Source organism: Trachemys scripta, chromosome 4 (assembly GCF_013100865.1).
Source record: "Trachemys scripta elegans isolate TJP31775 chromosome 4, CAS_Tse_1.0, whole genome shotgun sequence".
NCBI lineage: Eukaryota > Metazoa > Chordata > Testudines > Emydidae > Trachemys > Trachemys scripta.
The window spans coordinates 83,362,904-83,377,804 of NC_048301.1; the positions used below are offsets into that span (position 1 = coordinate 83,362,904).

Genomic DNA, 14,901 nt, shown 5'->3' on the forward strand with positions numbered 1-14,901 from the left:
ATGGAATTATCAATCCAAAATTCATTAACAAAGTCTGTAGTAAATTATATATACAGCAAGAGTGAAGAGTGAGCACTTCCACCTTTCTTTTGATTATATGCCTTTGGCATCAAGGAATCTTTGATTGCCCCAGTAATTAATCCAGTGAAGGGAACCAGAGACAGTCCATGCTTGTAGGGGAGGAGGAGAAGAGTCTCCCTCAGAGAACAAATGATGACAGGGCTCAGACACACACATAATACATGCCAATGACAGGCTCTAGAGTGCCTGAATTTTAAAAGAGAAAATGCCAACTCCCCATGATGTTCCTATAGCTGACAGAAGTTCAGTAATAGCACCAACAAATTACCCCTGCAGGACATGGCAGTCAAGGAGTCAATGTCCCAATGACTGGGACATTATGAAAAAAAATTTGATCCCATAGCTAGTATAGCTTTGCCCACATCCCTGGTTCAAAAACATAACGCATTACTAAGCAATATGCACCACTGAATAGAATTCCCCGATGACTGATGTGAACAGCATTCAATTTCATAGACTCATAGACTTTAAGGTCAGAAGGGACCATTATGATCATCTAGTCTGACCTCCCGCATGATGCAGGCCACAAAAGCTGACCCACCCACTCCTGGAATAATTCTCTCCCTTGACTCAGCTGTTGAAGTCCCCAAATCATGATTTAAAGACTTCAATTCGCAGAGAATCCTCCAGCAAGCAACCCCTGCCCCATGCTGCGGAGGAAGGTGAAAAACCTCCAGGGCCTCTGCCAATCTACCCTGGAGGAAAATTCCTTCCCGACCCCAAATATGGCGATCAGTTGAACCCCAAGCATGCGGGCAAGATTCTCCAGCCAGACCCTCCGGAAAAAGTTCTCTGTAGTAACTTTTAATATCCCATCATTGACCATTGTTACTAATTACCAGCGATGGCACGTTATTGACCTATTGACTAAAATCAAGTTATCTCATCAAACCATCCCCTCCATAAACTTATCAAGCTTAATCTTAAAGCCAGAGAGGTCATTCGCCCCCACTGTTTCCCTCGGAAGGCTGTTCCAGAACTTCACCCCTCTGATGGCCAGAAACCTTTGTCTAATTACAAGCCTAAACTTCCCAACGGCCAGTTTATATCCATTTGTTCTCGTGTCCACATTAGTACTGAGCTGAAATAATTCCTCTCCCTCTCTGGTATTTATCCCTCTGATATATTTAAAGAGAGCAATCATATCCCCCCTCAGCCTTCTTTTGGTTAAGGTAAACAGACCGAGCTCCTCGAGTCTCCTTTCATACGATAGATTTTCCATTCCTCGGATCATCCTAGTGGCCCTTCTCTGTACCCGCTCCAGTTTGAATTCATCCTTTTTAAACATGGGAGACCAGAACTGCACACAGTACTCCAAATGGGGTCTCACCAGTGCCTTGTATAACGGAACCAGCACCTCCTTATCCCTACCTCGCCTAATGCATCCCAAGACCGCATTAGCTTTTTTCACAGCCACGTCACATTGCCGACTCATAATCATCCTGCAATCAACCAGGACTCCGAAGTCCTTCTCCTCTTCCGTTACTTCCAACCGATGCGTCCCCAGCTTATAACTGAAATTCTTGTTAGTCATCCCTAAATGCATAACCTTACACTTCTCACTATTAAATTTCATCCTATCACTATTACTCCAGTTTACAAGGTCATCCAAATCTCCCTGCAGGATATCCCGATCCTTCTCCGAATTGGCAATACCTCCCAATTTTGTGTCATCAGCAAACTTTATCAGCACACTCCTACATTCGGTTTCGAGGTCAGTTATAAATAAATTAAATAAAATCGGACCCAAAACCGAACCTTGAGGAACTCCACTGGTAACCTCCCTCTAACCTGACAGTTCACCTTTCAGTACGACCCACTGCAGTCTCTCCTTTAACCAGTTATTTATCCACCTCTGGATTTTCATATCGATCCCCATCTTTTCCAATTTAACCAATAATTCCTCATGCGGTACCATATCAAACGCTTTGCTGAAATCGAGGTATATTAGATCCACCGCATTTCCTTTATCTAAAAAATCTGTTACTTTCTCAAAGAAGGAGATCAGGTTGGTTTGGCACGATCTACCTTCCGTAAAACCATGTTGTAATTTGTCCCAATTGCCATTGACCTCAAGGTCCTTAACTACTTTCTCCTTCAAAAATTTTTCCAAGACCTTGCATATTACAGATGTTAAACTAACAGGCCTGTAGTTACCCGGGTCACATTTTTTTCCCCTTCTTGAAAATAGGAACCACATTAGCTATTCTCCAGTCAAACGGTACCACCCCCGAGTTTACCGATTCATTAAAAATTATGGCTAACGGGCTTGCAATTTCTTGCACCAGTTCCTTTAATATTCTCAGATGAAGATCATCTGGTCCACCCGATTTAGTCCCATTAAGCTGTTCGAGTTTGGCTTCTACCTCGGATACGGTAATGTCAACCCCCCGATCCTTTATTCCCATCCGTCATGCTGCCACTATTCCTAAACCCTTCATTAGCCTCATTAAAGACCGATGCAAAATATTCGTTTAGACATTGTGCCATGCCTAGATTATCCTTAATCTCCACTCCATCTACAGTCTTAAGTGGTCCCACTTCTTCTTTCTTTGTTTTCTTCCTATTTATATGGCTATAAAACCTCTTACTATTGGTTTTGATTCCCCTCGCAAGGTCCAACTCTACACGGCTTTTGGCCTTTCTCACTCCATCTCTACATGCTCTGACCTCAATAAGGTAGGTTTCTTTGCTGATCCCTCCCATCTTCCCCTCCTTGTACGCTTTCTGTTTTTCCCTAATCACCCCTCTGAGATGCTCGCTCATCCAGCTCGGTCTAAATCTCCTGCCCATGAACCGTTTTCCCTTTCTTGGGATACAGGCCTCCGACAGCTCCTGCAACTTCAACTTGAAATAATCCCAGGCGCCTTCCACTTTTAGATCCATAAATATGTTAGTCCAATCCACTTACCTAACGAGTCGCCTTAATTTATTAAAGTTAGCCCTTTTGAAATCGTAAACCTTAGTCTCCGATTTAATTCTGTTAATCCTTCCATTTAGTTTAAACCGAATTGATCACTCAAGCCAAGGTGTCCCCTACAACCATTTCCTCAACGAGGTCCTCACTACTCACCAAAACCAAATCTAAAATGGCATCCCCCCTCGGCAGTTCAGCAACTACTTGATGAAGGAATTCATCAGCTATCACGTCTAGGAAAATCTGAGCCCTATTATTGTTACTAGCATTTGTTCCCCAATCTATATCCGGGAAGTTAAAGTCTCCCATGATTACACAGTTCCTATTAGTATTTACTTCCCTAAAAACATTAAAGAGTTCTCTGTCCATATCCAGGCTAGATCCCGGCGATCTATAGCACACCCCAAGCACTATCCCAGTGGAGGCTCTAGTAGTTCTTTTACCCAGTGTGAGTATTGCCCAGACAGACTCCGTCTTATCCATTCCATCACTTATTATTTCTTTACAGTTTACCTCATTATCGACATACAATGCTACTCCCCCACCTTTGCCTTCGTTCCAGTCCTTCCTAAACAGAACATACCCTTCCATACCTGTACTCCAGTCATGACTACCGTTCCACCATGTTTCGGTTATTCCTACGATATCCGGTTTCATTTCTCGGACCAGGAGCTCCAATTCCTCCATTTTGTTACCTAGGCTTCTCGCATTGGTGTATAAACATCTTAATTTATGCCGTTTGGCCTCTCTCACATTCGTTGTCCAATTTGGTACAGACACCGTACCGCCAGTATGACCTATTTGTCTAGTATCCATACTCCCCCTCCTCCTTATGTCCAATCTCTTCCCCCCGGCTATATCCGTTCTTATCTTATCGTCCTCCCTCTCAATGTTATAATCTCATGTGGAGATTAACTGGACATCTCCCAACCGTCTCCCCCAAATTCTTAGTTTAAAGCTCTTTTGATGAGATGTGCCAGCCTCCCTCCCAGAAGTCTATTTCCTTCCCTACTTAGGTGAAGTCCGTCCCGTGAGAACAGTTTTCTGTCCCCGAAAGCCTCCCAGTGGCCATACACCCCAAAGCCCTCTTTATAGCACCACTCCCTTAGCCAACTATTTATCATCACAATCCTGTCACTCCTTTGCTGCCCTTCTCTAGGAACAGGCAGAATCCCACTGAAGATGATCTGAGCCTCGATTTCCTTAAGCGTCTTCCCCAGCCTGGCATAATCTCCCTTGATTCCTAAGAGGTCAGCAAACAATTTAAAAATTTCACTGCATATTTGTGTGTAACAACCACATCTTTTTTAAACAGACCCTGACATCAACCATGAAGACAAATGCAACAGGGATTAAACTGCTTTGAAAAAAATACAGAGGCTGCTTCCAAACAGCAGAAAAGGCCTTTATTAGTCTTATTTTTTTAAATCTTGGATTCCCCATTTGTGTGACCACAGAACAATAAGGGCAAAGTTGATTACAGGAATATTGTCAGGAACTGGGGAAAGCGGGGAGGGGAACGGTTAGGATGGGATTTTTAAAAGCACCAAGTATTGACTTAATTCCGCTCCCACGGATTTCAGTAAGAGTAGTGTTAAGGCAATGCTGAGCACTTTGGAAAATCCCACCCTTAGGTTTTATATTAAAATAAATGTGTTTGCAGTTCTAGTAAAGATAGTTTGTGAGTGATTTATGCACTACCAAGAATGCGCTACTCAGAGACCTAGTCTACACTCAAAGTCAGGTAGACATAGCTACAGCACTCTGGGGTGTGAAAAAATCACACGTCATAGCACCATAGCTAAGCCAACGTAACACCCAGCGTAGGCACAGCTAGGTCAATGGAAGCATTCTTCTATCAATCTAGTTACAGCCATTCAGAGAGACGGATTACCTACAGTGACAGAAAAAAAACCTCTTTTGTTGATGTAGGAAGCATCTACACAACGGTGCTACAGAGCCATAGCTGTAGCAATGCAGCTATAGCAGCCATAGCGTAAACATGATTGGGCCCAATTCTTCTACCCTTATACTGAGAAGTATTTAACACAAGAAGTCACACAATGGAAGAAGTCAGAAAAGTTACTGGACAAGGCACCCTCCCACAAATAATCTACAAAAGAAAACATCAGTGGCTGGGACATGTGCTGAGAAAGGAAAGAGAATGCATAACAAAAATACCGCCCTTGAATGGAAGCCAGAAAATGCAAGGAGAAAGAGAGGAAGACCATGAATAACATGGAAACGAACAGTTCTGCACGACATCAAGCACCTCAACATGAAATGGGAAGATCTGGAGAGAAGGGCAGTTGACAGGCAAGAATGGCAAATGTGGGTAGCCCAATGTGCATCAAAGCACGGGATGGACTAAGGTCTAAGGCACACAATGGCGAGTAAGTGGCATTCAGTTCACGAGTGCTACTGAGTTCAACAAAAAACTGGGCCGCTGTGAAACAATTATGTAAAGTGCCTGCTACAAAAAGCTTGCGATCTAAGGGTAGGTCTACACTTACCTCCGGGTCCAGCGGTAGGCAATCGATCTTCTGGGATCGATTTATTGTGTCTTGTCTAGACGCGATAAATCGATCCCGGATCGATCCCGGAAGTGCTCGCCGTCGATGCCGGTACTCCAGCTCGGCGAGAGGAGTACGCGGCATCAACGGGGGAGCCTGCCTGCAGCGTCTGGACCCGCGGTAAGTTCGAACTAAGGTACTTCGAATTCAGCTACGTTATTAACGTAGTTGAATTTGCGTACCTTAGTTCGAAGTGGGGGGGTTAGTGTGGACCAGGCCTTTGGCAGGAATTTTCAAAAGAAGCCTAAGGGAGTTAGGTGCTCAATTCCTACTGAAATTTGATAAGAGTTATAGAGTTAGTCATCCAACTCCTGTTGAATTTCAAATAGGAATTAAGCACCTACCTCCCTTTAGCTCCGTTGAAAATTCCAGCCTAAAGACAGTGTGAAGTTTAGTTTATACAATTTTCCACATGACACCTACCCTTCATCATAAAGACCATCTTAAGCGCCCACTTAAGACATCTACATCTCTTGTAAGAGAGAGGGGGAAAGCATTTAACTCTTAACATAAAAAACATCTGAAAGAAAACAGCATGACGCAGGAATGGGGGATTGAAAATAGGTTAAACCTCAAGTCTTCTTGCTTTTGTTCACTCATTATCCCCAGTCAGCTAGGCTCATCCAAAACAAGTCAGTAAATAAATCAGTGGCATAGTGACAGTAAGTAATGCAATGTGACAAATTAAATTGAAATCCACATGCCAGCTATGTATATACACCTATCAGTCTATGGGCATTAAACCCAATACACCAGGGCTTGTCTACACTGGGAAATTGACAGAACTATCTTATTCCACCACAGCTAATTTGGAATAGCTGAGCTGCCTGTGTGGACATCCTATTTAGGAATAAACAATCACTTTATTCTGGAATAAACAGTGCACTTCCAAAGCAGAACAAACTGTTCCAGAATAAAATCACCTTTATCCCAGAACAGAGTGTCCAGATGGGGAGCTACACCAGTGCACTTTATTCCACCATCAACTACTTCATCAGTTCCCCCTGCTGACAAACCTTCAGTCTAGAATGATTACGGGCATCATTCCATTGGCCCTGAATCTCTGTTCTGCAGCTGCCACCCACCCTAGAGTCACCAAGGCCTAGGTTCTGCAGGCACTAGTCCATATGCTATAGGCACCGCCAGGCGCTTAAGTCCCTATTCTGTGGGCTTGTCTAGGCAATACCCCCGGGCACTGAGATCGCTGATCTAAGGAGTATTTTAAGCACCACGCTCTAGGTGCTCTCGCTCCCCCACATGGGCTGCAGTGCCTATTCTCTACGGGACAAAATCTAGCTACTATGGGCTCCCCCAGAGGGGCAGGCGCTTATATAGGTACTACTTTACAGAGCCCAGTCCCTGGGGCAGGCCGCGGAGCGCCCCAGCATCTCCGTGCCCCAGCGGGACCCCTCTGCGACGCACCAGCCCGTGGCACCATGCCCGAGGCTCCCCCAGCCATACTCACCATCCTGGACCGTGCAGAAGGCCGCGGGATCGGGGCAGTCGCCGGCCCCGAAGGTTCCCCTGGGCGGGTGGCCGCGGCCCGCTGTCCGGGCAGGCAGCAGGGGTTCCTTCTCGGTGCCGGCTTCCTCCTCCATGGACAGCGGCGGCTGCACCAGGCGCTCCCCTGCAGCAGTCCCCAGCCGCGGCCGCCCGGCTCATAGGGAGAAGGAAGGCAACAGCGCGCACTCCGCCTGGGGCTCTGCCCCGGGAGAGCCGGCTCCGCCCGCCGCACGTGACCCGGCAGCCAGCGGGAGGAGGAGCCGCCTGACCCCAGCCCGGTACTCTTGGGGGACCGCAGTGCAGCGCCCCAGCCTGCGCCACCGGCGGTCGCTCGAGGGGGACTCGCGGGGACCAGGAGCAGGGGTAGCCAAGGGCTCCAGTGTGCGACGGGCTGGAGCTCCGACGGGTCCTGGGTGCAGTGGGGTGCAAGATCTGCCAGTGGAAGCGGGAGATAGTAGGGGGGCTGGGTCTTGTGGCTGCTGTGTCGCCCTGGAGCCCCTCTTCCTGACGGGGTGACTCACAGATGTATCTGTTAGTCTTTAAGGTGCCACCAGACTCCTTGTTGTTTTTGTAGATATATCAGCGTGATCGCTGCTGTACCAGGCTCTCTGCTTCAGCTGGTGCAGGGGAGTCAGGACATAGGTGATAAACACTTTCATCTCTCCACAGGAGAGTATCCCACAGTCACTCCTGCTGCCTTGGTTCACGCTGAGCAGAACTATAAATCTCCTAAAGGGCTGGAGCCTACATTGCTAACACATCATCATGATTGTTGTCTGTAAAGCACTATTGTCACAGCTGCACAAGACAGCAAATCAGGATCCAATTTTTAAAAAATCTGCTTAACTGGACAGTACAGATCAATTTCCTGGCCTGATCCTGGAGTAGTTCTACTGCCATTCGTCTCTCCAAACCACTGTATAGCTAGACAGCACAGTACTTCATGTGCAGTAAATATGGCCCAGATCAGGGGTTGGCAACCTTTCATTTATTCACTCTAATTTAACTCACGTGCCAGTAATACATTTTAACGTTTTAAGGTCTCTTTCTATAATATATAACTAAACTATTGGTGTATGTAAAGTAAATAAGGTTTTTAAAATGTTTAAGAAGCTTCATTTAAAATTAAATTAAAATGCAGAGCCCCCCAGACCGGTGGCCAGGTCCCGGGCAGTGTGAGTGCCACTGAAAATCAGCTTGTGTGCTGCCTTTGGCACATGTGCCATAGGTTGCCTAACCCTGGCCCGGGTTCTTAAAGGTATTTTGGCACCTTTGGAGAGTTAGGTGCCTAAATATTTGAGCATCTGGACCTATGTGAACGCCTTTCACTAATATTTGATACATGGCATTAGGCCAACTTCTTTAGAGTAGAATCCAATAACATGAGGTAAAAATGGGCTTACTATACACTGAGTGACCACAGATGGAATTAAGAACCTCATTTATTAACTGTCATATCATCCATAACATTTTTTCCAGAGGACTGAGCACTGGATTGGGAGTTGGAAAGTCCTGTCTCTGCCACCTACTCACTGTATAGCCTCGGCCAAGTCATTTCACCTTCTGTCTCAATTTGTACTGTCTAAAATGAAGATATGACTACTTATGCACTCACTTCATAGGGGTGTTCTGAGAATTAGTGAAAGTTGATTGTGTGCAGTGCTTTGAACATGTAAAGCACAATATAGATTATTATTTGTATTAAAATATAACTCACAATTCCCAATCAGGATCAGGACCATAGAGTACTGTACAAATACTTAGGATGACACAGTCCCCGCCCTGAAGAATGTATGCTCATTATTATAATAAAATGTTTTGAAGCATGTACTGAACTTACCTGCAACATTGTTTTTAGAAACAAACAATTTATGGAAGCCAAGGAGTTCACTGGAAATTACACTTTCCATCAAAACCTCTCTTTGTTTTCACAGAAGCAGTGTATTTTCCACCAGGCTGTGTGATTCAGAATAATTAAACCTTCCATTCTCACACCTCATCCACAGGTTGCATCAGATTTCCCTTCTATTGTATGCCTTTAAAGTTCTAGAGGGTCCTGTGGCACCTTTAAGACTAACAGAAGTATTGGAGCATAAGCTTTCATGGGTGATGAAGTGGCATTCACCCACGAAAGCTTATGCTCCAATACTTCTGTTAGTCTTAAAGGTGCCACAGGACCCTCTGTTGCTTTTTACAGATTCAGACTAACACGGCTACCCCTCTGATACTTTAAAGTTCTAGATGACTTTGTAGGATTACAGTTTTTTGTTGTAATTCTTTACTATGCAGTTTCAACTACAGGTGCAGTTTGGAAAGGATAAAATATAGTGTGAACTATAGTAAAATTATTAATGGGCAATATGTCCAGTGTAATTAAATTAACAGTATGTCTCATCTGAACAAGGTTCTATGCGTCTCTAGTTCTTATGGACTTTACAATGTATCTCCAAGATTTAAAACAGATTGAGAGACTTTAATTTGTAGAAATATAGGTAATTTTGAAATATAAAAGAATTGAGAGATCAGCAAAGAACTGATTTTACATAAACAAAATATGGTATTTAAGAGAAATCTGCCAGCTATATGAGAATGTTGGGGAAAATTACTACATACAGGCATTCTGGCCATGATATTTTTAAGATGGAATGTTAGTATAAATCTACGTAGTCACAGCTGATGGTCAATTTTACAACCTGCCCATTTTTCTAAATCTATATGCCCTCCTCTCTTTAGTGATGGGGGAAGAAGAGGGTTTTTCACAAGGCCTGTAGTAGGTGATATTTTTCCTTTTGTCACTTGATTCATATTCAGATGTCTACTATGGTAAGCAAAGATGACAGAAGCATCACCTAGAGGAATGCTCTTCTGATAGATTTAGGGGGAATTCTTGTATACTTTTCGTGGTTCAATATCTTCAAACTGTGATTTGAATTGGTTTGATAATTATTAATGTTTGCACTGTTGTAGTCATGTTGGTCCCAGGATAATAGAGCAACAAGGTGAGTGAGGTAATATCTTTAATTGAACCAATTTCTCATCGTGAAAGAGCAAAGCTTGTGAGCTTATACAGAGCTCTTCAGATCTGGGAAAAGTATTCAGAGTGTCACAGCTAAATAAATGAAGTGGACATTTAACACCCCTGCAATAGTAGTCCTACTTCACCTTGAATGGTCTATTCTCTTATGCTTAACAATCTGTTCCACCTTGTATTTAGCTGTGACACTCCGGGTATGTCTACACTGCAATTAAACACCTATGTCTGGTCCATGTCAGCTGACTCAGGCTGCGGGCCTATAAAATTTCAGTGTAGGCCTTGGGCTGGAGCCCAGGCTTTGAGACCCTCGTGGCTCCAGTCTGAGCCTAGACAGCTGTGCTGCAATTTTATAGATCTGCAACCTGAATCAGCTGACATGAGTCAGGCATGGGTGTTTTATTGCAGTGAAGACATACCCAGAGTGCTTAGCTCCTCCTAATTGGCTTTTGAAAAATGCAATGTTAAAAATATTCTTCCACTGAAATGAACTGATGGTCTGAGATCATCCATAGTGGACAGGTACTACTATTGTAATTGATACTGGGGCTGGCAGTTTCAGCTCAGTCTCAATGCCCATGTAGTCCTTGCTATCTCCCTACCCTTGGAAGCAGTTCCATAAGGACAGAATTGAGGTTGCAGAGCAGTAAGGGAAAGGTTGCAATGTCACTATGTGCTGTATTTATTCAGTAGAACAACTTCAGTCTCTAGCATCATCTTGCCACTATTTTTCACCATCTCAAATGTTCACTTAAAATTGTTTGGGATGGTTTATTTGTTTTAACAAAGAAACTTTTCCACTGTTTAAATGACTTTTTTCAATTTTTAAAGCCTACTTTGATAAGTAGGACAGCCTCAAAAATTAAGCCAAAATCCTACTGTGAGAAGTAGCTTTTTCATACCCAATGGTACCAATATGGCTATTTGTGTGGGAGCGTCATTGAACTGTCAATACATTTTTGAGATGTAATTGTTTCCCTGATTTTGTTTTTAAAATGTAAGTTACTGCCTTATGAAAAAAAACCACTTTCCAAAACTAACTGAGATTTGTGTAATAATCATTTAGGCAATTTTCTTTTTAAGATTAAGCAATAAATTATATGATGTATTACTGAATAACAGTTCAACTATAAGGTATGTTGGGCAACAAAGATCTTTTCTATTGTACAAGTCAGTGTTCCAACTGTGAAATATTTATAGTTAGAAACACTAACTTTTCAGAAGTATATTATCCATTTTAATGAAAGCTGGGCCTGAACCAAACCTTGGTGTGTGCTTAGGATCTGAACTCCTATGTCAATTTTTCACATCACCTGTTTTTATAATGGGACAGCCAAAATCCTTGACCTGGATGCAGTCCCAAACTCAAAAATTAAAGTAGACCTGTGTGCCTCAATATCCCACCCAGTGTGCTGCTTTCTAACAGCGATTGGTTTGATGCTGCAGTCATTACTCTGGTTCAGTCTCATTAACTTCAATAGGTAACCACACCCCTTCTCCAGGCATTCTACCAGGTTTGTTCTGTGTACCCAGCCTCAGCAGTGATCACTTATGAGTCCAAGAGGAGACGTGGTTGTTTTTATAGGACACTAGAGAGAGAAGGACTTATCAAAGGAGATGGTCTGCAAGAGCAAATAGGCAGGGAAGATAAAACTGCAGACAGAGCCAATTAGTCTGAACACTCAATTCTAAACACTCAATGGTGATAATAGGATTGTGACATCTGAGGTGAGTTGCCAACTCTCCCCCTTTTCTTTCTCTTTTCTCTCCACCACAGTCAGCTCAGAACAAGTCCAGACCAGCCAGAACTTGAACTCAACTATTAGAAATGATGACATAGTGCTAACATGCCATTTATTTTAAAAAAAAAATAGCACTAAGACACCTAGTGGAATTTTGAAGGTGTTATCTTGTTCTGTTTAATTTGACATTTCAACAGGGAAAATTAGTTGGTATATTTTGGCAATAGAAACACAGTATTAGCTCCCATTTATTATGGGCCAGAACTGGCTCTCATTAGGTTTTTCCATTAACTTCCAAGGGAGCAGCAGCAGGCCTAACACTTTTCTCCACCTGTTTCTTAAACACTGGAAATATCTACTTGACATTCCCTTTGGTGAGTTACTGATAGAGTGATCATGATTAACTTGGCATTTGCCAACAGCTGACCACAGTTATTTCCCTTTACAACAGAGGGGGAAATGGTGGTATGGCTAATAGCACTGTGGGCTAACTGTTAGTAAATGCTGAATGAAGGGTGTCATCTCTCAGTGTTGCCCTTACAGCAGAACTTCAAAAACAAATGTTAAAATGATACATTTGATTGGTTCAACCAGCATTTGACAGAGGTGTGGTAGAGAATGGTCAGTTGCAGTGTTAGTGCCACAATGGAAACACAAGAACAGTCTGACAGATTCATCTTAATTGTTAAGTGTTTAAAATACTTAATAGTATAGGAGTAGCAGCAGAAAGTCTGCCTGACAAGATATAGTTATGTGATTCTGGCTGTTCTCGCTCTCTCCTTTGCAAGTTGGAAACACACTGAGGACCCCTGCAGCGAACAGCCCTTCATTGTTCCTTTTTTCCTATGATTGTCAAAAGAGGCAGGAAGCAATAACTTTGGCAAAAGAAAGAGCTCTCATTTCTGACTGAGATTCCAGGCCATATGAAAATGAAAAGTTAGATCAGAACCTTTGTTTTTAAATTCTGCTGCTTTTGGCTCACAGAGCATCAGTTGTTGTGCCTGCAGAGGCAGCTGCATCCAAGGCAGGTTTCTCCCCTACTGGGAGAGTAGGTGGCAGTAGTGGTCACCCTCACGTCCTGCCCTGATACCAAATGGCGGGACTATCTACCACCTGTGGAGGATGAGGAACCCCCGGTGGGCCAGCATCTATTCCACCCTGGTTCCACGGCCCGCCGGGGATATTGGTTGGTGGCTCCTCCATGGAACCATGAGCACGGGCACGTACCTGGCATGGTTCACCCCCATCCTTGACACCTGCCCCTTTTGCGATGTGAGGGAGAATCTGGCACTCATTTATCTTGAATGCGCCAGGTTGCAGCCCCTATTCTGGCTCCTCCAGAACCTCCTGTTGAGGTTTTGGCTACACTTTTCCCCACTCCTGTTTATATTTGCATGCTCTGTCTGTGGCCCCACAAAATCATGGGACCTCCTTGTCAACCTCCTCCTGGAACTGGCTAAAGTGGCCCTCTTCAACACCAGGAAGAGGATGCAAGATGACGGGATGCTCTGCGACTGTGGGGCCTATTTCTGCTCCTCCCTGGTCTCATGCATCCAGGCAGAGTTCCTCTGAATAGCATCCACTGGCTCCCTAGACAGCTTCGAGGAGCAGTGGGCGCTGACCAGGGTTGTCTGCTCGGTGTCCCCCTCTGGATCCCTGGTTTTGAACCTGTGACCTTCACTCCTGACCCTGTTATTCATTCGTTGTCCCCTGTATTCAGTTGGTTCCCAGGTCCAGTGGTCCCTCCTGCAAGGCTGGGGAAGGAGCCTTTAGATGTGGGCGGGCTTGTGCCCACCCACCTCCCAGGATTCCAATAAGGCCACCTGATGCTGAAGGGGGAAGTCAGCTTTAGACTCCAACCAGGACTTTATGGGACCAGCCTGCTGTCTCCATGAATGGCTCCACTCTCTTCTGGGGCTGCAGGAAGCAGGGAATGGTGTCCATCCACCACCTTGCCTGCAGTCTATTTCAACAGCAGAAATCCAGGCATGATTTAGGCCTAGAATTCCCTACTGTAACATCACAACATTTGTTGTTGTGCTGGACAAAGGCCCTAATCAAAGAGCATCATACGTAACTTCAGTGAATGCAAGTAAGAAGTGGCTAAATGTTAAGGCAACAGGTGAAAAGGGACACATATGACTAACACTCTTGCCTTCATTGCCTTTGTATCTGTCTACAATTTAGGACACATTTATGAGATGGTGAAGCTTAAAATAAGCAAAGAGCAAGAGGAGGGTAGGTAAGGCAGCCTTACTGCATGCTAAGGGAAAGCTGGTTTTATAACCATCTCTCCTATGCTCACTCTGTGCCCGAGTAGCGAGCTCAGTTTCATTAACATAGTGACTACACAGGCAAGTAAAAGCAGCCATTATTCACTCACTGATGACAGTGCATGCTCAGCCTTGGAAAGTAGCACCAGGTTAAGTGGGAACAGAAATGTTAGCCAGAATACCAGCCTTATCCCCATCTCTTTTCAAAAAATGCCAGGCACTGAGGGAACATTTTACATGTCCTGTATACCAAAGTTTTCTTTATAAATCATAAAGCAGGAAAAAAGGGCACATGCCCAATTTTATTTACAGCTCACCTTTAAATAATGTTTTACAGATAATAGTAGAGTACCTTTTATCTGAGGATCTCAGAGCGCATTCAGCATTGTATCAACTAGGCAGTATCCCTATTTTAGGAATGAGGAAACAAACTCAGAGATTAAAGTGAATTTCAAAGGTTACACGGCAAGTAGATGGCAGAGCCAGAAACAGACCTTAGGAGTGCTGATCTGGGCCACATTAGAAACTACTCATGTATGTAAAATTTGGCCCATGCTCAAATACCTTTGTTAAATTAGGAACCTCCTCTGCTGTTCCAATCACTAAACCAGATGAGTTAGTTAATTCTATGTAACTAAAAAATGTTAAGAACAGAGCCAATTAGCATTATAAAAATGTGAATTTATTCCACAATAAAAATTTAGGTTTTTTTACAGCAGCATGTGCCAGAGACTATAAAGATTTTTGCTTTCAGTTCAACATGTTATATAAAAATCACATG

At 43.8% G+C, this 14,901-nt stretch overlaps 1 protein-coding gene across 3 annotated transcripts in view; it reads right to left on the bottom strand.

The window, feature by feature from the left end:
* The window catches only part of TPCN2 (two pore segment channel 2), a 64,811-nt gene extending 57,519 nt beyond the window's left edge, over positions 1-7,292 (bottom strand). For 2 of the 3 annotated variants that reach the window (XM_034769771.1, XM_034769770.1), the window contains exon 1: positions 7,037-7,292. In XM_034769771.1, coding sequence (XP_034625662.1) covers positions 7,037-7,169 — 133 coding nt within the window. In that variant the 5' untranslated portion in view covers positions 7,170-7,292. The remainder of the gene's footprint in view (positions 1-7,036) is intronic. The other variant, XM_034769772.1, reaches the window with a different exon arrangement.
* Between the last annotated feature and the right edge of the window lie 7,609 nt (positions 7,293-14,901).